The 25969-nt window shown below is 33.7% G+C and overlaps 1 protein-coding gene across 1 annotated transcript in view; it reads left to right on the top strand.

Moving 5' to 3' along the window:
• Positions 1-23313, top strand: part of LOC124369870 (leucine-rich repeats and immunoglobulin-like domains protein 3) — a 42692-nt gene extending 19379 nt beyond the window's left edge. The window contains exons 7-14 of the mRNA XM_046828003.1: positions 1891-2031; positions 4172-4315; positions 7649-8034; positions 9128-9454; positions 10407-10688; positions 12617-12892; positions 13802-14047; positions 17059-23313. Of these exons, the coding sequence (XP_046683959.1) occupies positions 1891-2031; positions 4172-4315; positions 7649-8034; positions 9128-9454; positions 10407-10688; positions 12617-12892; positions 13802-14047; positions 17059-17264 (2008 nt within the window). The 3' untranslated portion in view covers positions 17265-23313. The remainder of the gene's footprint in view (positions 1-1890; positions 2032-4171; positions 4316-7648; positions 8035-9127; positions 9455-10406; positions 10689-12616; positions 12893-13801; positions 14048-17058) is intronic.
• Positions 23314-25969: the final 2656 nt, after the last annotated feature.

Below are 25969 nucleotides of genomic sequence, written 5' to 3'. Positions count from 1 at the left end.
CTAGTTGCTTTTTGTCTTGAAGTCCTTCCGCTACTGTCTACTTTGTCTTAAATGGCCCAAGTTACTGATCTTACAATGTGTAGGAGTTTCTGATTAAGCTTGTCAATAGTAAAGCACCTGTTTTGTCGAATTTGAATCAAGTCTTCATTCATGACAGGCTGCACATTTTGTTCCTCACCATACTATTCCAATACCAAAATTAAACAAAATATCTATTACAAAATAATAAATGAATTAACAGAGGGGTTTAAAATGGTTTGAAAAGTCACAATAGTATGACTAGTAATGTGTCGAAGCCCAGTCTCAAATCCAGAATCTTCAAGTAAAGGGCCCCATACACCTGCGAGTCTGGCTCGCAAGCCTGGCTCGACTCGCCTAGAAATGGACCAAATCCGTCAGTGTATGGACAATAAAGAGCCGAGCCGAGTCAAATTCAGGTGAGCCGAGCCGGATCCGCCACTGCTTGCCGTGTGGCTCGGCTCGAGTATCAGTTCGCCAGTGTATGGCGCATTACGGATCGGACTCGTGCCCCCACCATAGAAAAATCTGTTCATTCCGTTTTCACTACTGTAGGCCAAACGTTACGCACCACTCGTTCCGCCAAGGGTAAGGGGTTTTGTTTGTTTTGAGTTAACATGGCTGACTCCAAGTTATTTATGAGCCCTGATTTTTTAACAACAGTTATTGAAGAGTATCGAAATTTGCCGATAGCATTTATTATGTAGACCGGTAGCCAGAAAACGGAGAGTAGCAGTGAGGCGTTCCTCTGGTGATATAGCGTTTCACAGTATAGCTTCTTTTTTTGTTACAAGCGGTTTAACCTTGTCCAATAACATGTTAAAACTTTCAGCTGACATCCTTAATTAGTTTTGATAGTCTTGGCGACTATCATTCCTAACAAAATTCAATAAATTCATGTGACTAAATCTCTTTCTATTTATTAACCAATTCTTTGACCACATTACCCTTTTCTTCCGTTTCTTCTTACATAGCTCATTCAATACACCTAGCTCATCTAACACTATGACCGCAGCTGCAACCTTCTTAGAAAAACTCATGTTTGCAACTGGGCGAACAAGATTCGTAGGTGTATGGTGAATAATCAGCGGGTCCGCCTCGCGAGCCAGACTCGCAGGTGTATGGGGCCCTTAAGTCATATAAAAATGACAGCTGGTTGGCAGTATGCAAATTACAGCTCGCTAAAACGTGTTATTCTCGTATTTTACGTATTCAAAAAGGTAGATAGATTACATTGATTTTATTAAAACAATATTTTGCTCACAGTTCTTTATTTATATATTCATGAATGGTGGTTTGAAACTTTTGGCTGGCCGCTCCTACTGGTCAGATTTGCTACTTTAATAGTAATAAAACAAAATCATTAGCATATTACATTCTTAATTACTATTTATGATTAAGGAGAGCAAAGAGCCAAGTTTAAACATGAAGATTTAGTTAGGATAGGAAGTGTAGGCTTAATTTTACAAAATTGGAAATATATTCCTCTTTTTCTTCTTAGAGTTAGTTCTTTTCAATGTTTCTATGATGAAGAAGAAGAAGAAGAAGAATATCCTTCCATTCTGGTAAAGATAAGACATGTCTTCCTATTCTACCTGAATTCTTTAGTGACTATTAAGTTATTAGTAATTACTAATATTTAGTAATAATTTTAGTTAATATTTAAAAAGGAATCAAGACCACAATTTTGATATCGAAATGGAATTATTCTGCAAGTGGGCCATCACTACTAAAAATGAGTGGTTTGAAAACTTAATTTCAATATAATGTTCCTTATAGTCATGCAAATAAATAAACTAGGAGCTTGTATATTGCATGAAATATTAAGCAAGGAAGTTTTAAAAAATAAATGAATGATGGTTTGTGTGGCAGGTATTTGGACAGCAACAGCATCAGTGAGGTGACGAAAGGTTGGCTCTATGGCCTCAACTCCCTGCACCAGTTGTTCCTCACTCACAACAAAATACAGACCCTTGACACTGTCTGGGAGTTTTGTGTCCAGCTAGAAGAACTGTAAGTAGTTTATACAGAGATAATTCGCATGTTTAACCTAATGCAAGGGAGTAGAAGTATCGAAACTAAGAAAGGATCACATAAAGTTGATATCTTGCAGAACATAATTTTGAGAATAAATAAATCGCTTTGTAGCAGTGAGTTCTCACTGGCACTGTATTAAATTTAAATTTAAAATATTTTGTTTGCGCATTTTCAATAAAAACTTAAATATTTATAACATTTGTCTGAACAAATTTTCCCCATTATTCCCTCCTCTTGTTAAGGTTTTCGGCTTAGGAGTCACCCCCATACAATGAGTATACATCATGTGGGTTCCTAGTTATGTGCAGTGTGCTGTTTGGCTGATTCCAAATTGTTGATCCATTTAATGCATCGGACAACATATGTATATGAGATGCCATTCTTTTGCAAACACCGTTCACGTCTCAGTCCAGGATAAGTTGTTATTCAAAATGACTCCGAGAAATTTTACGTTGTTTTCAGTTGTTATATTGATGATGTTTGGGATATGGTCTCTTTTCTTACAGAAATTCATTTGTACTGTTTTATGCAGGTTTATAGCCAGGTCATTTGATGTGCAATAATTTAAAGCCTTGTCTAAACAGCCTCTAGCATCTGCACAAACCCCTTCTGCAGTGCGGTTTCATCAGGAGTGTCATGTCGTCTGCATACAATACATATGATGTATTATGTGTGTGTTGGGAAATCATTGACGAATGGGAAAAAGAGAATTGAGCCTAGTACCGATCCTTGTGGGACTCCTTGCAGGATAGGAAGTGGTTTCGATTTGTGTGTTTTTGTAATTCAAAGTATGGTTGTCTGCACCTCAACTATTTGGGTTTGTGCTGCAACTTTTGATAACTTTAGTGCTGAGGAGAACTTACCTAGGCTGAACGATTTGTTTATTGTACTTACTAGAGGTGGAGTTGGTTCTTTTCCGCAGTATTTTGCAAGTTTAGATGAGTATTTATCTACTCTACTGAACTGTTTTAAGAGGGTTCATAATAACTCTGATCTCGTTATTTGTTGGTATTAGAATTAAGGGCTCTGTGCGAATAATTTCTGTTGAAGGTCAGGTTCATTTATGTCGGGGTTCCCTATCATCTGTCTATATTTTAACAGCGTTAACTCAGCTACATTAGTAATGTGAGTATTAAAATGTTCGGCTTATTTTTTTTAGGGTTATCAGTCTCTCTGTTGTCAATTTTAATACATATTTTTGGATGTGTTATTTGTTTCTGTCCTCTTTTTTCTCTGTTTATTAAGCTCCATAGAGCTTTCCTCTTTGTTATCAGCTGATTTTATGTAGTTTGCGTTTGTTTTAGTTTTAGTAGTGTTTTGTAATAATATTTCTTCCTTTCCACCATGACCTTTTTGTCTTGCATATTTCTTGTTTAGTTTTTATGCAGTGCCTTTAGGAAAGCCAACTGTTAAGCTTTCTATTTCATTATCAAAGGTCAATTGTCATTTTCTCTTTGTTGGACAGGCAATTTCAAGAGATTCTTGTAGAACTCCTTGGAAGATGTTGTATGCTGCATCTAAGCCACTTGCAAGATGAATCAGATCCCAATTTTTATTATTAAACATAGATTTAAAATTTTCAAGGTTCAATTGGTTGATTCTACAGTTGATTTTAAGTAAGTTTCTGTTCTAACAGTATTCCCAGTACTCCTCTGAATGAACTGCTACCCAATTGTCACAAGTATTTGATACTAACTGTTGTATACTACACATTAAAAACAGGAGAATGGTATATATGAAAATATTTACTGATTTGAGTTAACGGATGCGAAGATAACAGGTATTATTGGATACATAACTGATATTGAATCCTACACACGGTTCTGTTTGCAATCTTACGTTCTGCTAATAAAATGTACTTAAAACTAAAGTTTGTCACTTTTCCACTGCACTCACTCAAATATTGCATTAATTTGTTGTGTTGTCAACTTTATTGGCTAGTTATTTACTCCTTTGTAGGTCCTCCAACAGTCAGAATCCCTTTGTAAATTTCAGTATTTTATTTTATTCCCATTTACATTATTGTTTTGAATGCATGCTATAGATTATATTAGTACTAAACAATGATCACCAAACCTTTATCAAGTAAATAAGATCGTTTCTTTGTTTTTCTCAGTGATGTTTCACATAATTTACTCAGAGGAATCGAGAAGGATACTCTGCAGCATTTGTCAAAACTGCACACACTGAGGTTAAACTATAACCAGATCTCTTACATCGCTGAGGGAGCTTTCAATCACACCCCCTCCTTGATAGAGCTGTGAGTAACAATTTACATCTTTCTCTTATATTTTATTGTAATTTTGGTAAGTACTATCGCTTTATTGTGTTAATTGAATGTTTTGTTTAAATTAATTAATCATAACACATGGATTGTGACCCCCAAATGAATGCATTGAAAATCGTACAAAATAGTGGCTGATGCTCAAAATAGAGCAGTGCTATAATGTTTTCTCAGTTAAAAAAAATGTTAAGTGTTGAATATGGATTATATGTGATTTTAATTTGAAATATTTTGGTAAATACATAGAGGGTTAAAAATCATGTATTTCGATGTTAGATTTTGCAGAATTAGGAGGTTAACACATTCGAGTCAACGCTCGAGCCAGACTCGAGCGCCGTTGTTTAATCACCCGGCCGGCGCTCGAGCGTGACTCGAGCACAGCTTTGCCGATTGATATACGGAGTTGCCGAGTGATATTCGAGTGCCGTCTGCTGCATTTGAAAGCCAGCTTTGTTGGTTAGTTCAGAAAAATTCCGCTAGGCGCTACTACGTCATATCCGCTTGATGCTTTTGTTTATCGACTGACGTGGCCTGGCGCGTCATCAGTCTGTCTACGATAACAATCATGGAGAGGCGCGCGTTTCAAGAAACAATGAAAGAGGACAGTATATTAGCTGAATTAGAGTTAGATACGGACTCTGATATTGTTGATGACACTGATGATGAACCGGATTTCAGCAGGTTCTACTGCAAGGACTGTAATGTGGCACTCTGCGTGCCTGACTGTTTCGAAGAGTATCACACTAAAAAGGATTTTGTGTGATTTTTTTAGCATTTGAAATTTTTTTGGCAATTAAAATTATTTGTAAATATGTATATAATAAATACCTTTAAAAAAATTGAAATTACTTGTTTTATTTATTCAAAAGTTAGTTTTCAAGTAACATAAGACATGCGGGAGTTTTTATTTTTCTTCAAAAAAGTTAAGTTTTGAAATTAAAAAAAAATTATTCGATTTTATAGGAATACAGTTTTACATATCAATTTAAAGAGGAAAGATAGAACTTTCAAGAAAATATAATATCATACACATAATATTTAACAGTTTTCTAAAAAAAAAATCTGAAAACCCATTAACTTATGCAGACCAGGCTATTAAAACAGCAAATAGCGAGCCAGACTCCAATGTGTTAAGCTTAACTTCAAAAGAATGTTTATAAAGTGTTACTTGTACTCAACCAGAGAGAAATTAAATCTCTAAATGGGAAAGTAGATGCTACAGCATGATAATAAAGTTCGGATTGACTCAGGTCAGCATGACCATAGCCATGCTTACAATAAGATTTCTCTGCCAGTAAAACAGAAGTTCCTGTTTATTGCCTTCCGCACCAGTTGTGCTAGTAAAGGCAATGCACTGCCAGAATAAGGCTTTCAGTAACGTGGTGACACTAAAATCACAGTTCAGAATTGTAAACCATCCTCCAATTCTGAGTCTACTAGGAATCTCCTTTCAACCAAGACAATGTGGCAAGCGTCAATTAGAATGTCTAACTATCATGGAAGAGTAAGTGAGCACCCCGATGAAAGAAAACGGCAACTTATTCTGGATAATATGCTGCATATAATATAAATGCCTGTATTAACCAATTTTTCAATAAATATATTGTAAGCAATACAGTTTTAATAATATAGTGTCACAGGAATTGTACAGCTAACCATACATTTGACTACCATCTTGCGGTTATATTACAATTTAAAATATAGTAAAAATGAGTTTTTAAACATGAATACAAATGTTTTTCTTCCAAACAAAACAAAAGCCAGAAAGGTGAAGGTTGCTATTGATTTAAAAATCTATCCTTTGAGTAAAATGCTTTTATAGCGAAAAACAGTTTTTGATTCAGTTCTAATTTTTATACATAAGACTCATTGCCTATGTGTTTAGGAAGTTTCTTTAAAAATTGTATTCTAGATTGTGAGGGAAGATTTAAAAACCTGTTTAGAATATGTTGTAGAGATCTATAAATACTTTGAGATATGATCATGATCATGAACACATTTCCCCAGATATAGTTTCCTTACAATTTACAAAATAGAACTATTTCATAAACAGAAACATTTTAAACTGTTGATAACAATAATTGATGTTCAACATAATTTCAACAAGATTCAAACTTCTGATTTGGGAAGACGTCTTTTATTATTATTATTATTATTCTACCTGAATATTTTTTGTCAACCAAGAAGTATTGTACAAAATATAAGAATTTTTCATTTGTAACATAGATTAAGAACAGACGTGGTCCCAAAATGGAACCTTGGTGGACATCACAATTTAATATTTAATATTATAGCTAACTAATGTATTCTGAAAGTTTTTGTAATAGCTTTGCAAAGTTATTTGCAAACCAACAGGCATTAAGTTGTTGAGTTCAGAGCTGCTTCATTTTTATAAACAAGCTTTACGTTACAATTTTTAAATTTTGTTGAAACAACATCTTGCCACTACAGTAGTAAATTGTATAAATTTATTAAAAGCTTTATTATGACATGAATTGTTTTCTTTACATTATATCTGGTACCTTATCAAATCTAGGAGAAATGTTATTTTTTATTTCACCTTATATGGTAATAGACTACTTTCCAAAACAGCTGATATCTGCGAAAGTCATTATTTCCCTTGTAGAGTGTCCTGTGTAAACAATTCTCTTCCTGTATAAACAATTGAAATTCCTGGTTTGGCCAACAGTAGCAATAATGCATTTTGTTGACAGTTTTAAATGTGCAAACACATCAGTGTGATTCTGTTATTTGTTATGACAGTCATATGTTCAAACAGCTGATTTAACACCAAAATGAATGCGTTTCTTTATAGAAGAATAAATACTAGACTATAAATTGTTTTTTTTGTTTCGTGATGAAAAGAATTGTTCAAAACTTATCTCGAAAGTTCTAGTACAGGGCTCAATAGTACTTTCTACGCTCTTCGCCTTGTGCATAAAAACAATCTCATCCCGTAATGCATCACTTTCGAGACTAGTAATGAAATGTTTTATTTTAGTGGTCATATCACATTAAGAAGTTCTGTTCAGTTGTGCATTAGCATTGAATCAGCTGCATCAGTAATATGTACGTAATTATGAATGTAATTTTTAGTAATGTTATTATATATCTAATCAAATAACGATTTGGTTTTTAATCGCAATGTGACTAGTTGTAAAAATGAAATATTGTGTTAGCAACTTGAATCTTCAAAAACATTTTCCAGGCATAAAATCAAAATTTATAGTAATTTGTAGTGGATTGCTTGTTACATTAATCTAAGAAGTTTATATTTTATAACCCGTTAAAACTCAAGTTTTATTTCAGAGATTTGAATGGAAACAAAATTTCATGGACAATAGAGGATATGCAAGGTCCATTTACCGGGTTAGGTCAGCTTACGAGATTGGGGCTTGCGGACAACTCGATAACATCTGTGAGTGAACAAGCTCTGGTTGGGCTGGACAGTCTGGTGTACCTCGACTTGTCTGCTAACCACATCAAGACAATTCATGCGCAGACACTCAGTCATGTACCACTGCTGCGCCAACTGCGACTCAACTCTACCAGCCTGGTGTGTGACTGCGGCATTGCGTGGCTGCCCCTGTACCTGCACAGCTCTCATGTTCACACAACTGACATGTTTTGTGCTTATCCAGCCCACCTCCACGGCCATCTGCTCTTAGACGTGCCTCCTCAACAATTCTCATGCTGTAAGTTTCTCCTTTAGATACTTATTACATTACTCTCAGTTTGTACTAAACATATTTTGTTCCAGAAAGTTTAAATATAGTTTTTTATTTCCCGCTTAAATAAAGAAGTCAAGGAGACTTTAAGGGACCTATCTTCAATTATGATTCTATATTTTCCATTTCAAAAAATAGATGTCCAATGTAACTATGTACCTGTATTTGCGAACATTAAATACCAAAGTATATTGCAGTATATTTTTCTGTAAATGTTTAACAGTGCAATAAACTTACAAAACTGTAGTTTTTATTGTGAAATTGTTGGTAAAATAAATGATATAAAACAACAAGCTGTCCAATTCATCTGTGTCAAAACTTTCTGGCGCATCCTTGAGTTTTTCGATGTGAACCAAAAAATGTAGATGTTAGTTATGAAATTTATATAACATAAGGGTTCGCTATTAATAAATTTGAACACATTAACGTCAGCACAAATTAGTCACTCAGTAATTTCTTTTGAAGTATACAATCATTTTGTTGTTATAAGTTAAAAAATGAAATCAAATTTTTCTAAAAAAGATTTATAGCTTTTAGATATTCATTTTTATTTTATGCAATAATTCTTTTGCACATGTATTTATGCCACTTCTTATAGACTAAAAATTCTGAGATGGTCTAATTCTACCCACGGATATTCCTTTGAAATCGCTTATTAGAATTTAAATTTATACTTACCAGAATTAATTTCATTAACAATTTTAATTAATCTTTTAAAATAGAGATAGTTTATGATTTTGTTGTAAGAAAATTGTACATATGGCTGTGTCAGTGATCTTTATAATTTTGATGGCGTTAAAAAATATTTATGTAACTTTTTAGTGTCTTATGCTGAGTTAAAATCTTTTTTCATATGAATATAAATTCAAGTATCAAACAAATGGGGGGTTTAAAACAAATGTCAATGTCATGCATGCATTATTGGGTGAGATATAAAATCATAGACTATAAAGAAGCATTATTTTTACAACTATACTTACTCTATTTTCTAATGTCAAGATTTCAAAGTTTTAAGATTTTTTTACAATATAAAGGAATTAATATTGAAATATTATTATAGCTCCAGATGATTTCCCGAAGCCGAGGATAATAGAGGAGCCTCGGACACAGGTGGCGCTTTCGGGCAGTGATGTATCTCTCAGTTGCAAAGCCGTGTCGTCGTCTGATGCCCCGATGAGCTTCAAGTGGCGGCGCAACAACCGAGACCTTACCGAACCGGTGTTACGTTCAGTGGTGGACCCTGCCTCGCGCAATGTGACAGGTGTCACTCAGGTATCGAAGTTACTGCTCAACAACGTGTCACTCGACGCCAGTGCGCTCTATCAGTGCATCGTGTCCAACGACTTCGGCACTGCCTATTCCCGCAAGGCCAACCTCTCAGTCTATAGTGAGTACAGTCATGTTAAACATTTTCATAATTTAAGGGAATTTCATATATCTTCACAATTTCAATTGGAAATATTTATATACATTATATTCGTAGATAAGGCTGTCTACAGAAATTTACTTGTGGAAATTTGTTGTTGTGGGCCTAAGGGACGAAAACCTGAGGCAACCACTTTTAAGTTGCTCAATTTTCAGTAAACCAAGCATTATTTGCTGTTTCTTTTACGGATTTAATTTATAGAGAATGTTTGGTTGCTTTGACTTAGACTGTCATTACCTCTTCACTGAATAAAGACGCGATTCAATTCTTATCTTTTTCTGCAGGTTATTTTCATATAACCTAACAGGTGCGGACAGGTAACATATTCTTATTTTGTTGCAATTTACCGCAAACGCTTGTTCCAGCACTGCTAACCTTATCCCAAAACAAAATTCCTAATACAAACTATTGAATATTAAATAAACAGGTTCTCAGCTACTTTATTCTCAAATATTTTAAAAATTAAATTTTGTATTTGCTTCTTTTGGTTTGGTTTTGAAAGCGGTGGTTATATTTTTTAATTAACAAAAAGTCACTCACCTGAGAGGTATGAAGCAACCGTTCATGTAAGATCTTGCCACAAGCTGTAAATGTTTAAAGTGCATGAATGTGCTCAAAGCACTAGCGTGGTTTCTTGGGAGATGAAAACAGTGACTAGATTGCGCCACAGGTGTGATTTTGGTACTGCACACATTTACAGCGAGTACCCATGTAGTAATTTCTTGGTTCCAAATATTGAGCATACAATTTTGCGGGTACAAGTTTTTTAATTTGGTACAATTGCATAAGGATAGTTTAAGAACACAATGAACATGCTTTTCAATGTTGTCCTCTGTAAACAGTATTCACTGTATATGAAAAAACGGCTCCATGAACAATACCTGTGGAATTGACTGATGTAAATGTTACACAGCATTTCCTCAGCTACTGAAGAAACCCAGCAATGTTACCACCAAGGCGGGGAGTATGGCTCGGCTCGAGTGTGCTGCCAGTGGACATCCGTCTCCACAAATAGGTTGGCAGAAGGACGGAGGAACTGACTTCCCTGCGGCACAAGAACGCAGAGTACATGTCATGCCGACAGATGATGTTTTCTTCATTGTCAATGTTAAACCAGTAGACTCTGGAGTGTACAGCTGCACAGCTCGCAACATCGCTGGCATGGTCATTACGAATGCCACCTTGACTGTTGTCGGTAAGTCTTAAACTGTAATATGTGCGTAACTGATGTTTTGCATATAATCTTGTTACACACCTTGACCATTGACTTAGCATTATAAGATTGCCAATCCCAATGGCATTTATCAGTACTCCTATATGACAGTAACCCAAAAACTGATGTTGGCCAAAAGCTTTACACACTTGAGTATGAATTAATATAGCTGAAGAACGTGTTCATCTGGTTTTATTGGGAGAGATTTATAATTTACATTACATATTTAAAAACAATTAAAGGAATTCTATAAAAAACAGTAACAATCATAGTTAAAAAAAATATACCTGTGTTTCACAATCAAAAGTTAAATTCAAGAATTTTTGTAAAAAATAATCTTGTGATTGTTTAAAACAGTTGTTCATTCACAAATCTTACAAATACTAATGAGGATCCTTCCAAGCTGGTTAAGGAAAGCCTGTTCTTTGCTAAAAGTAAAAACTCATCACAGTGGTGTTTTACTAAAATATAGATTTGATAATGATTTATTGGGGTAAATGTAATATTTTACTGTAATAAGAGACCATGGCAGTTTGCCAACAGAATTTTTTTATCGTATAGTAATTGAAATCTCGTCCTCATTGTATTAAGTAATTTATTTAACATTTATGAAATATTATATCACAACATGTATTGGTGGATAAGTAAGTTTTAAGATATTAGAATGTATCAGATTTAATTTAGTAAACAAAATTGGTAATATTGGCGCAATCGGCCATTTGAATTCACATAGTTCTTTTCAATGCGTTATAAAAGTAAAGGTCCTTGTTTGTTAAATAACAATATATTATAAAATACATACATATATAATATATATATATATATATATATATATATATATATATATAATATATATATAAAAGTTTTAATAAGTAACTGTAAAAGTAGCTTTTTTAAAACGTTACTATTAAGACTGTTTTCAGGTGCATAAAATATATAATATATAACAAAAAAAGGAAAGAAAATATAGTGCAATCTTGTTGAGTTGGACTAGCCGGTACCGCAGCCTATCCAACATAACGAAAATCTGGGTAAAACGGAAAATGTTGAAAAAATAACGAACAATATGTATAAACAATACAATATTTTTACTGCGGAAAATACATCACGATAAGGCATAATACAGTATAATTTTTCTGAAAGAGTTTTCTTAATTTCAGTTTTGTCAGCTTTGGAGGCGATTTCCGTGTCGTAAGGTCACGCATCCTTTTTAACAATAATGAGAAGCTCGGCTGGTGTTGTCTCTTCTTGTTGCTCGAAAAATAAATCATTAACTCACCCAAATGAGATGCTGCTTCTGCATGGCTTATAACTGCGTGTTTTCTTCAACATTAACGTTCGCGTTATCAGCATCTTTATCGCAACAAGTTGCAATAAATGTAATTTGGTCATCAGTGAGACCCGTAGCCTCTGTTGTCTGCCACCAACCATCTTTCAATATCATTAATGTCAATATCTGAGCATCCATCAACGTTTTTTCCAATGAAGCTGGTAGGCTGTTCCCCTTCTCGCCCCAAGTTGTCAACACTCAGCTCACTCTCGAGTTCTACAAACAGTTTACTGATAAACAAACAACCATCCCATGCTCGGCAGTCTGGGAGTACGAATAAAAGCTAAGTTAAAATTTTCCTGAACTGATCCAGGTTATCTGGAGGTCCAACATAAAGGGGTGTAAAAAAAAATAGTGAATACAGATGGCCTGAACTAAATATTACTTCCAGATGTACTATATATATCTTTATATTAGTATTTGTATCATTAGTAATTATTGATCTTCATCTGACCTGCCGTAGACTTCTAGATGAATACTCATTTTGAATAATTTGAACCATTTATACACTATAGGCTAGTATACATAAGTATTTGTTACTTTGAAAGATTTAAATTAACGACAATGTGGTTGTATTCAGAACCACCTTCTTTTGTGAAAGAGATGGAAGACAAGGAGGTGAAGGTCGGTGAGGCTATCGTACTGGAGTGTATGGCTTCCGGCTCTCCCAAGCCCACTCTGCGGTGGACTAAGAATGGCGGAGACCTGCAAGTAACAGACCGACACTTCTTCACGGCAGAGGATCAGCTCCTCATAATCATGGACACCGTGCTCAGTGACTCCGGCCTATACAGCTGTGAGATGACCAACAGTTTGGGCACCAACAAGGGTGATGCTCACCTCACTGTTTTGCCAGGTAACTTTCCATATAGCTTTTTGTTTTAAATAGAAATTACTCCAATAAACACACACAGATGCAAGTACTAAGATTATGTCGGAAACCACATTAAAAATATTTCTTGCAAGGATAAATATATATACTATATTTTACAAATTAGAGCTTCAAATCAACATGACATACATAGTACTTTTAGCACATAAAATTATACACACAACATTTATAAATATTTACAGTACAATCAGCAGTAACTTATAATCAAAGCTACCACAGTGAGTAGACTCACAGATGTTCCTGTGTTAACTGTAACGTGTTACTTTATGATGGATTGAAAAGTAATGTATACTGTATGACTTGTTTAAGTTTTTTACATTTTGTCTAGCGACTAGTTAAAACAACTACACCAATTAACGTAGTGATAAAGCTATTCAAGCATATAACTAACACTAGGCTGAATAAGTACTTTATAACTGATCACTAGATACAGTGCAACAGCAATAGCTTTCAGCTGCAAGGGAAGTCCAATCTGCAGTGAATCACAGTAAGACAAAAATAGATGCGAGTGAGGGATGATTTATGGTTCGTGCCAACTGAAGGAGTATGCACCTCCAGTAGTGAACATGTATACTCATAAATGGAGCTATGCTAGTTTGATGAAAATTGCATCACTGCAACTTAAGGCAAATTTTACTTTACTACCACAGTTCTGACAGTTAACAAAAACTGGTTGTTTAAATACTGACTATTAAGTTTTACTGCATAACAAAATAAGGTTAAAATGTAGGGTAAAAACAGATCCTATTTATTTTCATGTGTATACAGTTGGCTATTCATCACCATTATTGTTCACTATATTTATTCTAAACTATAGACATAATGTACAAGAAATCACAAAAGAACAATGAGTTATTTTCATATGTGTTGCAGTGTACGATGGCAATGTCAATGATGAGGACATGACCGGAGTGATCATCATTACGGTAGTGTGCTGTGCGGTTGGCACCTCTGTCGTGTGGGTGATCATCATCTACCAGACCCGCAAGCGGCTCAATCCCCCCACCGCCTCTCCTGTGGTTCACTTGGACAATAAATCGGAACATTCCAGCAGCAGCAAAGATAGCGGCACTGGAGACTCTACAAAGCGTAGCCACGAGGACCTTCTCTTAGAGACAGGTATCCTAACATTTTTTCTTCGGTTTTACATTCCCATAATGAACAGAAATATTAGGAAAATATTATTAGGGTAAGCTCACCAAAAAATGACATCTGAGTGTCCAAAATGTCAATTGAAGGTGTCTAGGAACCCTTGTGTACTCGAATTGATGACGTCAATAGCAGCCCACCATCACTGGTACCGGTCTTCTCCCAGTCTGTGCTCAATACACAGCTGATTTTTCAGTGTCCACCGCAACTGACACCTACTAATCAGTTTAGGTATATTTTAAAAATATTTATTTATTTAAAGAAACAATTTCATTCCCCCTCACCCCTCCCCACAACAAAATGATCCATTCCAACACAGTATTAAAAAATGTTATCATCAGAATTGTCTGAACTTAAATTGGATTCTTATCCGTCAGAAAACAGGTGTTTAATGAGGTTAATATCCCCTTCACTGGACTACAGTTACATATACACATTCATGTTACAATAAACACAGTATGAAACAAATCACAACAGAGAAAACCAAGGACCAATACAAAACAATGAACCAAGATGGCGATCTGAGAACAGTTTGGACGAAAAGAAACAATGGAATTGACACTGCAGGCGGTAAGCAGCATAACCTTCCCCGATTGTTAGCAGCACAACAAATTTGTTAAGGGATCTTTTTATAGTATCTTTGTCTGTAGCATACACCACCCTCTTGCTTGTGGATCTTTTGTGCCAGTGTAAGAGGCTTATTCGGAAAGTAATTACTGTTTCTAAAAACTGATAAAACATTTTTTCTCAAGTTAATTTGATTTTTAAATGTAAGAGTATACCTTAACCCTTATAACGTCACAGACGCCGTATGGCGCATAGACAAACTATCTCCAAACGGCAAAGACACGGTACGGCGCATCGACACAAAACTGCGTCTATAGCAAATTTAAGTTCCTTTTAAATCCGATCAATGTCACTAACGGTTTGCGTCAATCATGTGTGTGGGTTATTGACCTATGTCAAGCGTCAAAATATAGCTTTCGCGTTACTTTGTTTGAAACAATAGACGCGGTGTCTAGACACTCTCCCCGCCACACGGCACAGACGCCGTACAGCGCGCGCGCTTTTGTTTGCAGTTTGGCTTCAGGTAGTGCGTGTCTAACCATCGCTGAGTCGGTTTCCTTCGTCGTGTTTTCTGTTTATATGGTTTTTATTTATTTGTTAAAAGTATTGATATCTTAGTTTTAGTATTCATTTAGTGTTTTTAGTGTCATTTTAGTGTTTAGTGTTACCTATTTAGTGTTCAGGTACTTTGAGATTATACCGACTACACCAGTATGAAGAACACAAAAATATAAATTTATAGCTAAACAAACATGATAGAACGAAAAAACAACTCTAATTACAAAATTACAAACTTACAAGCATTTCCAGGCACTGTGATCGGTATTGTTGTCGCTGTTATCTTATCTTTCTCGAGAATCCCGATTACGACAGACCACGCGGCATCACATGATTTGCGCGGTACATAATTGCCTTTCCATTACAATTCAATCTATATTTCTGATCAGATCCTCTAGGATTTGATATTTTACTGATAGGTACTATCTCGAGGGATGTTTTTCTTTCGTTGACATCAGCGAGAAGGCATGGCACTCGCATTTTGGGTGGCGGAGTATGATCAAGAATAAAAACAAGTTTTGAGTGTTTTTTCAATATAGAGTTTAGTTTTAGTTTGATCATGTTTGTTTTTATTGAATTTTTGTGTTTGGAGAAATGTAGAGGTAAAACACGGAAGTACAAGAAAGCGACGCACCAGCTGAACGGGCGGCGAGACTCTGCAATCACGTTATCTACTAGACTGCTCGACTTTGACCTCTGTCTGAGGATGGGGAGGGGTTTGCGATAAGACAATTCCTGTTTTATATTGACGAAATATTGTTCTACGCTAATCTAGTAATCAGTAGAAGCAAAATATCAAATAACGATTCATGTCTGGGTGTGGTCGGTATAATTCCAAAGTACCGTGTTCATTATTAGTGATAAATAACATGTCTCGTAACATTGACGATCCTGAGTACAGTAACTTTATAATTTTAAAATTTTTACTTTTTTATACTTACCATAATTATAGAAAGTAAAAATAAAAATGAACTTTACACATATAATTTTTTTTTTTTTTTAATATTGTGCCGTTTGCTGGAAGTCATGAAAAGATATACTGACGTTATAAGGGTTAAACTATTTTCTAAAAAGTTTGTTCCAATTTCAAAACTCTTATAGCGGATGAGCAGCATTTTTATACCTTCTTCGTAAAAATTTCCCTCCAATAGTCACAACGCCACAGCATTTTCACTTCCTCATCAGATCTAACGTGCACGTGCTTTATTGTGCTTATATTGTCGCTTTGAACTTTAATTTTTTTGGAGATGAATGTGTCTCCACTCCATTGACTGTTGTTTGGATTCAGGTGTTTCATGACAAGTCTAAGTTTCATCACCTGTAGTAATTTGGATTAAAAAGACTTCTCCCTCTTCACTATGCTATGTGAGAAATATCAAAATCTTGCCAAGTCGCTGGGTTTTGTGAACTTCAGTGATCATTTTTTGAACCCATCAGGAACATAACTTGTACGTTAAATTTGCATTATAATGTAGCAGTTCTGCAATGCCCGTGCAATTGCAAATCTCATTGTGCCCTGAACCCATCGAGGAAGCTGTTACTCTAACTTGGTAGCAGTTAAAGAAAGCAAAATTGTATGCATTTAGTTTAATCATTATTTTTGTTGCTGGGTTGTGATCTTTCTCTTTTAATCTTAGAATCTATTTGATAAGAGAAAAAATCTGAGCTTCGGCTCAGCTTCACGACCAGAATGCAGATACTTCAGATGTCACATACACATACTAATGTATGTGGTTATCGATATTCTAGTTAGTACACATTAACCATTGAGCCATCAATCAACGATTGTCAGGGACAACTAGAATTGATGAACCATTAATTGTGTAGATATACAATTGTTGTGTCTGGTGTTTCAGTGACTTGCGTACACCAAGAAAGTGAACAGTCCAGACCAGAGGTGACTCTACCCCTACTGACTAGCTTCCACCCACCTGCTGCTGTGTACAAAGTGCCTTGTCGCTGCTCAGAATCTTCCAGTGTACGCACCGACCACGATCGGCAGCCCAGCTACCTGTGTGTTCCTGTTTACTTGCCCACTCCTAACACGTCTTGTTCACAGTGAAGACAACCGTGCGTGTCTTAACACACCGTATTCAAAAATTATTTATTTTAAATTTTACCCTAAATGAAGTATTCAACAATAAAAAAAGTCAATGTACTTTTTGTGATGGATTTCTCTCAGTACTTATATACATTTCTAATTTTACATAATAATTCCTGTATTTCGTTTTTTACATACATTTTTAATTTTACATATTGATTCCTGTATTTTGTTTTTTACATACATTTTTAATTTTACATAATGATTCCTGTGTTTTTTACAACAGTTTATAACTAAGCTTTTAACAAATACAAAATTACTTGAGTTTTCCATTGGATATTGTTCAGGTAATAGGTATGGCTTTCTTAATTTAATGTTCGTCACTTTAGAGAAAAACAATTCCAGAGAACTCGTATAAGTCTGTTGAAGACTTCTAGAATAAGAAATCCTAGCAGCAGACAAGCACATTAACATGTTAGAGTAATGTAGAAATTTGTGATATGTCTGAGGTTTATGTAATTGAACCGAGTAAAGTTTTATTACGATGTAACATAATAGGAATCAAAAACATGTTTATTTGATAAGATGAAACAGTTTTTTATTTGACATTAGAACTACTGATTGCTTACTCATTAATCTGAATAACTGTCGAAGGATTAGCTCAATGTATGCGTACAAATTCAACCATGGCTGCACCAATCATTTAGTATTTAGAGTGTATTATTTCAGTTTAATTTCTACAATCTTCACAATAAGATACTCGTTTTCTATGACCATGTTCTTTAATTAGGGCTTTTATTTTTTGAACTTTACCTATGAAAATCCATGCACTTTAGTCATACTGTTACTATTTCTGATGACTGGGAGGTTAAAAGGTGTGCAGGTTATCATGAGAGAACACTGTGTTGATGACTGACAGCATCCATTATAGATGCATGCTGTTTTATACAAGTCTCAGTACCACATCCAAGATGCTGCTTTCCTGAAAGATGATTGACTTGTTATCATTGTCTATTTATGCAAGATGATGCACTAGTTTTTGGTTCTATTTGGCAAGTCACCTACTGGGTGACAATTATGTGTTCCCTCCCATACACTTCCATTCAGGTGCAGGTGAGCATGAGGAAATGAATGGCTTATGCTACCCATTAGAAATACATGATGTTTACTACAGGTTTCAGGACTTCTAGAATGATGATGGAATTCTTATAATTGTCAATTTGTGCCCTTGAGACTAATTGTGTCCTGGTCTTGAGTAAGGTACTGGAGCCGAAGATTTCTACATTGTTAGCTTTCTACCTTCTTTCTTCTCTGTTGATTCCCTTGACATTGGACTCCATTCTCTACTGGGCCAATGTTCCCATATGTTGCTTTGGCTCGTTTCAGCAAATTTCGTGTAAACCCTTCTATGGAAATGAAAGGCTTTCTCCTTTCCGGAATAATTGAACCATGTAAGCAACTCTTTGACCGCGATCAAAGTGGCATTTATACTCAGATGGCAGCTTTGAAAAAAAAGAAAAAAGGCAGATCTGATCTTCAGAAAAAAATGAAGTGAGAAAGGGGAACTGATAACGTTCCAGAAGAAGCATACTAAAATATTATCTATCAATTCTCCCACTCATCAGAAATACTAACACTATGAGTAGAGTATGTATTTTTTATGTTCAGGCCAAATCGTCATCAGGTTTGTTTTAAAATGATTCCATTAGAGTAGACCCTACTATAAAGGCAGGCATATTCCCTTATATTTGTAACTAGTTTATACAAGTTTTCTACGACAGCTGACATATTATAAATATCCAGACATATCCTGATGAGAAAGGAACAACGTAATCTTCAATTATTACTTTAAAATTTTCATCCTGAGGATGACACAAGTTATCTCTGGCTAAGGAAAATAACATACCAGATTTCTATGTAGACGATATGATGACTGAGTCAAACAACCCCACAGATGCTGCTGCACTGCAAAATGACATAATATTAGTAGGAAAATGTTCCTTTAACCTAAGAATCCTCTTGTACTTCAATCGATTCCTTTAGCACCAATCGGGCAAGTTGTCTCCATGAAGACATCAATTGTGTTTTTAGTATAATCAGTGGACACTTAAAAGTCCTTTGATATGTAATTTTCACTGATATAGAAGGCATTGTTTAAACTTCCTTGACATCGGTCTTAGTCACTGTTTGAATATATTCAAATATGTGTTTGTGATTTGAAAAAGTTGCTCCCCATGGAATGATTCTGTAAAAAGAACGTGTAACTTTACTCAACATTTTTATGTATCGAAAGATTAAGAAGAAAAATAAGTTATATCAATAAAGACCTATTTCATTTTGAACTAAAACTTGTTTGTAGTTATAATGAACAATAACTTAAAGTTTAATTTTGCAAATATTAATAATAATAATATGTTTATGGAAAGTGTTTCTTTTACTTCTCTGCTGCTTCTGTAGTGACAGGATGGGAAAAGTGGAAGCTGGAGCTGCTCCTGCTGAGATCCAATGTTATGTCCACCATGAGGAATTATAGTGTGAGCACTTTAGCAGTCATGCATGTAGGCAGGGTACTTCATGATTAGTCTTGCCAAAACCTTATTAACATTAAGGAAGCTCCGTCTACTCCAACCAACATCCAACACAGTAAACTAGACGTTTTGGTCAAGTTATACCTTTAACCCAGTATCTCGACTTGTGCGATTAGAAACATGCTGCTCCTGGACTTGCGTACGATTGCTCAAATGTAATGATACATTGGTTTTTGCTGTGCTCAGTACAGGAATAAACCAGCCAGGCGTGAACCCTTCCGGGTTTGTTGAATGGTTTCTCACTACATATTGAGGAGACTGATCAAAACTTGTTGACCATTTGTTTTGCATTGTTGTAATATTTATATTTATATCTGAGAGCCTCACAGATTCTAAAACGTGTTTAATTTATGTATATTTTCTTTAGTTAATATTATATAGTAGGTTGTGAATAAATTTTATCTGTGATTATGATTTGTACATTGTAATCTAAGTTTTAACTCTTATCTTCATAGTTTTCTGTTGTGCAGTTAGATGAAGGCAGACCAAATGTCATTGTTAGTTTTCAAAACCTAACAATTGACTTGAACAATAAATTTAAAAACTCAAATTTTTAACACCATAATAATAAATTATTTCAGCAATAACAGTGTTATGTTACATTAAAAAGCTGATGATAAAAGTATTTATTTTGTTACGTTAGTATAAAGTTAAGTGTAATCACTATTTAGTTCAGTATTTCAAGAGATTCCACCAGTTTTAGTATATTTACCCTTTCTACACAATTGATTTGCTTACGGGTCTTTTCTTATTGCCTAGTTTCGGATATTAATATTTCTGCATTGTACTCTGTGAACTAAAAATTCCAAAATGTACTTCTTTTGTAGAAACAAATGTATATTCGATTTTATTACATTTTTTCCCAAGTAAAATCAATGAATACAATTAAGAATAAGAATATGGTTTGCTATCATTTGTTTACTAATCGTGTTAGTTACTTTTGAAACAATAAACTGTAAAACGATTTGCAAAAATTCTGTCAATCACCAACACTTAAGTATTTTTATTTTGCTGCTTGATATGTGTCATATTTTTGATGCTTAATATTATAAATGGTAAATCTATAGCCCAATGATAATAAGCTGGATGTTTTGATGGAGCCTTAAAGGCCTTTTTTTTATTATTAATAGAACGAAACTATAAGTACTTTCAGTTACTCAAACATTAAGCTTTGTCAGTCAAAGAAGGACATTCTTTAAGTCCTATGCACCAATTAAAAGATCACTTATATAGGAAGTTTTTGAAGTAGTTTGCCACCTATCACACTTGCTTTGAATAATAAAAAAAATCCTCTTAAAGTTAGAAGTGAATTTCTAAAACTTGCAAATCTTTTACTTTCAGTCACTTAAAATCACAATAAAAGGTAACCTATGTTAATGAAAAAATAGTTTATTCTTATAAAAATCTATCAAGTTTTAGTAATTTTAAAAGTTTTAATACAGTATGTTATTTAAATTAATATTGAAAAATTTACATGTCACTCATATTGTAAAAGTTTTTTAAATTTGTTATTTGAAGAGGAGTTTGAATTTAAAAAAATGTTATTCCACGTAGCATGTACAATAATCTAACACTTTTAAATATTAAGTGCCAATCACCTTGTGTGTAGTTGGACATTACCTGATTTCAAGATACTACCTATTACATATTTTAATAACTCTATTATCCACATTTACAGTAGGGTATATAATTTCATATCCTGAAATATATTATTTTCAATAAGTATTAGTCGGAAAGTATTTTATACAGAGGTATTATTATTTTAAAGATCATTGGTAATAAAACTTACCATTGATGTAGCCATTATAAGACATTAGCAACACTAAAACATTAATTATAGGGTCTGTATTACAAAAATTCAGAAGTTGAAGTGACAATTTGTTGTGTATAAAGGGTAAGCTTATCATTGTAAATGAGCCATTATATCTGTTATATCTTAAATAGATTAAAAAGTAAGTCTTAGATAGTTTTTAGTCCACCGTAAAGTATTGATTGACGTTTATATTTAATTATAGACCTAAGCTAATTTATCCTCAAACTTCTATAGTCATCAACTGATATTGATTATTGTGTTATTTTTAAATATATACTTTATATTCATGATATCGGTGTAATATAACTAGAGGTTTAATCATTTTGTGAATTTCAAGGTTCCTAACGTTTTGTTTTAAATTTTGTGGGTACTAGTGGGTACAGTAATGTTTGCACAGGCTATTGTTTATGTCAGTTATGGGCTGTTAGAAAATGGCTTTTTAATTCTATGTCTCTTTTCCACTGGTGGGAATGGTTGATGCAATGTCAATTTTTGAGTTTTAGCTATGTCATGTGAAAAACCCGGTTGTTCCACCGTGCTTTAGGATCAGGTGGGATCAAGCGTGTCATAGATCTAAACTCAATATTTACATTGTAGATGTCTTTAGACACAAGCAATAAGTAAAGATTATGAAGTGAAATAAACAATCCTCTTTTTAAGCAATTATAATTAAAGTAAATCTGGATTATCTTTATTCATTTGTTGAACAATTTTTATAATTAATAGTTAAACAAGAATACTGTGTATTCTGTCTATGTTGAAATAGTAATATGTCAAATAATAGTAAGATTAGCCTGATCACTCTGTAACATGCCTCGCTCTTGAAACATTAAATGTACCCAAGGATTGATTTAATTTGTTCTGCCAGACCGTGTAGATAATATGTATATAATTAATTAGTATGGCAGTTTGTGTCCTTTATATGTTAAACTGCCGTTAACAAACAAAATTCCGAATGTTTTAATGAAGTCTAGTTTTACACGTTTGATATTGTGTCCTTTTAAAATAATATGAAATTTATGTATCGCTTTGATTATTAATATAAATAATAAACTATATCCAACATTTCTGAGCCAAATTCAGAGAGTCTTCTGATGTTTTATTATATTTGTTTTGTCAAATTTTTTGAGTTCGTCATTTACTATTTGTAATAAATTTGAATTATTTTTACCCTCATTAATAAAATGTAAATGTACTTTATAATAGAAGAGCTGGTTAAATCTTAATACATTTTTCTTTAGTTTATCAATTACAATTTTAATGTTCAATAGTTGAATAATATAATTCGAGTGAATAAACATCTATGTAATTTTAATTTTACATAATGCGTAACATAATTTTAAAGTATTACCTAACACGTACATTTGAAAATTAATGTATTAAGAAGAAACATGTGCAACTGGGATTTTGATTGTATTATTACCAAATATAGACATCATATAATCAAAGTTTTCTACTTGTAAATTGTACATGGAAAGAATAAAGAGATTGATTAATTGATAGATAATTTAGGTTAAGTCTTTATAGCACAAAAACATTGTTGAGCATCTGAGGGTATTATTTCAGCACATAAAGATATGTTCATAATATAACAAACTTTATTTATTAACAACATGTAAAATATAAAGCCGATAATGTAAAATAAAATATATTATTTTTTTCTGTTGTAGATTTTTGCATCTTATTTACACACCCTTTAGCATCACTTTCTAACATTATGGGCAGTTTCAGTTCATGCGTAACTCGATTGATGTGATGAACCAATAAAAATAAATTGAGTGGAGCCAATAGTTGTACATAGATATAAAAAAAATCAGTAATGAATTCCTCATTCAACTGCCATGAGTCCAGGCTGAAACAAATACACACAGTGGCGGACTTCCCATTAGACGCACGAGCCTAGGACTGGAAGTCACTTTTTCCGAAACCAAGGTCTATTAATTTTTATGTTATCAGCTGTGAGGAAAGTTTTAGAATGACATACCATCATCATCGCTGGTCGTCAAGGACAACCCTATGACATCAGAAGTAATATGTCTGGAATTTACTCCGGCCTACAAGCTCGAATTAATTAAATTAACCTCAAATCTATGTTATGTTTACTGTTCATTCATTGAACTTAGTGGGCACACGTGCTGCAAGCACATGGTCCAAGGTTTCTAGGAGGCATGCACGTTTTTAATTAATACAAAATATTATATAATGTCTTCTCTGGTTCTACAAAACGCTGGGAGAAATGCAGCACCAGGTACATAAACGTAAAACTGTAAAGAAATATCTGATAAAAGGTGGTATGTATGTGAAGATGTCGTAGAAAGGTTTGAAAACGTAAGCGAAATTCTTCAAAGTGTTGATAACGACTATGATTCTCTTGTAGAATAACTGTATGAACTCTCCATATGTTTGACATATAAGAAAATAAGACAATGGATTGATGTGAAAGGTGTGGAGAAACTATGATACTTGTCTTAAACATTTGCTCTAGAGTAAACGTCATTCAGATGAAGAGAAAGGAGATGATGTTATCTTTACAGTGAGAGACAATTTTAAAGTGGAAACATTTTACGTTATTGATGAGTATTGACAGACTTATAAGTAAACTACTAAAAAGAAAAGCTTATTTTATACTATCTGATAGATTTTCAGTATTTTCTTACCTTTCTACCAAACAAAAACAAGTCATTGTAGAACACGCAACAAAAGTGCAAAACATTTACGATACTGATCTGGAGTCATCATTTTGAAGAGTGTATGTGTATTTTTTAAAATTGATTAAAAGCAATAATGTCACATGCACACCTCTTTCTATGAATAAGTTCCTCAAAGAAGAGAACTTGCAGGATATGTTTTCTAACGTAGGTATAGCTTTGAGAATCTACTTGAGTACTGTGGTTAGCAACTGCTCCCAAAATATTGAATTCTCTTGTAATTCTGAACCTTGACGAAGAAGAGTTTGGATTTGAACAATTAAAAGGATTTTCTATTAGAAAAGCAAGGGATAAAGGTTTAGTGTAAGATTAAGCCTGCCATTTTTTTTCGTAATATAAATATTAATCTCTATACTCCACATAAAATATATTAAATCATATTTCTTCATCATAAATTATTATATAAAAACTACTGTTACCCGTGGCTTTGCTTGCGGTTTCCTATTGAATAACAGATATGTCTTAGGCACATCCTTTATAAATAGCATAATAAAAACTTTTAAAAATAAGTCCTATATTGGTGTCTTCTCCCTTAAAACATTATATAAACATTAAAATACATTTTTCCATTATTTTTGTTTTTGCTGACTTTTTTTGAAGGTAAAAGTACTATTCGGACATTACCATCACTCAGCGATACACTAAACATCAGTAAAACAAATGTTATGACATCTGCACTCTTTGTATCCGGTGAATAACTAACCTAATACATAACTACTGTCTATATTAAAATAAATTTTAAAATGCATACAATCATACTATTCACATGTACTAGTATGATCTGCTGTAGGGTAAAATATTATATGAATATCAAAAGGGCTGAGAACAATGTCATATTGAAGTGAAATAATCGTAGATGAAAATATTTTCAGGTGATAACTGATTATGGTTAACGTTTTTTCTACATTATATGTATCTTGTATTCAACGTTATAAACATCTTTGTATGCAAACGGCTGAGTAAAATAATATCAGTGACGGAATCACACAGTAAGAATATAAGAGATAGATGTGGCGTGTATGTAAATATGACAAGCGTTCAAATATTCACAAGAGCGTATCGAATGATAAAAATGTAGATGTCAACATTTTCTGGAATACTTATTTAAACATTTTTGTGTATATTGCCGTAGTTTTCCTATAATTGTATGAGGTGTAACAATCACACGATGTTTAACTTGGACACCACTGGTTCCAAAATATTTATGTATGTGTGTATTAACATCAACTATATATATTTGGATTATTGTGGTTTTGGGTTCTGGTGGTTATGATTGTACCTTAAAGCACAATAGGTACCATATTGTGAATATTAGACCCCCTATCGCAAAATCCTGAGAACACATGCACTGCAAATAAGTATTTGACTTTATATAATTAAAGGAATACATAGTGCTTTGCTTAGCATTCGTACAACAAGATCAAACGTATAAATGTGCAATATAAAGCTTTTAATATATACTTAAACTGTAAATTTACTATTTTAAAAAGTTGTAGGTATAGTGTCACGTAAAGTTCAAAATACTGCTAGTGATTGATGTAGAAACTTACAGTAAATACCATTTTGAACGGTTTAATTGTACAATAGTATCCCTTTATAATAAAAGTGATTCCTTTA

The sequence above is a fragment of the Homalodisca vitripennis genome, chromosome X (genome assembly GCF_021130785.1).
Source record: "Homalodisca vitripennis isolate AUS2020 chromosome X, UT_GWSS_2.1, whole genome shotgun sequence".
NCBI classification, from domain to species: Eukaryota; Metazoa; Arthropoda; class Insecta; order Hemiptera; family Cicadellidae; genus Homalodisca; species Homalodisca vitripennis.
The sequence above is the reverse complement of the archived record's forward strand: the minus strand, read 5'-3'. Positions and strand labels throughout refer to the sequence as shown.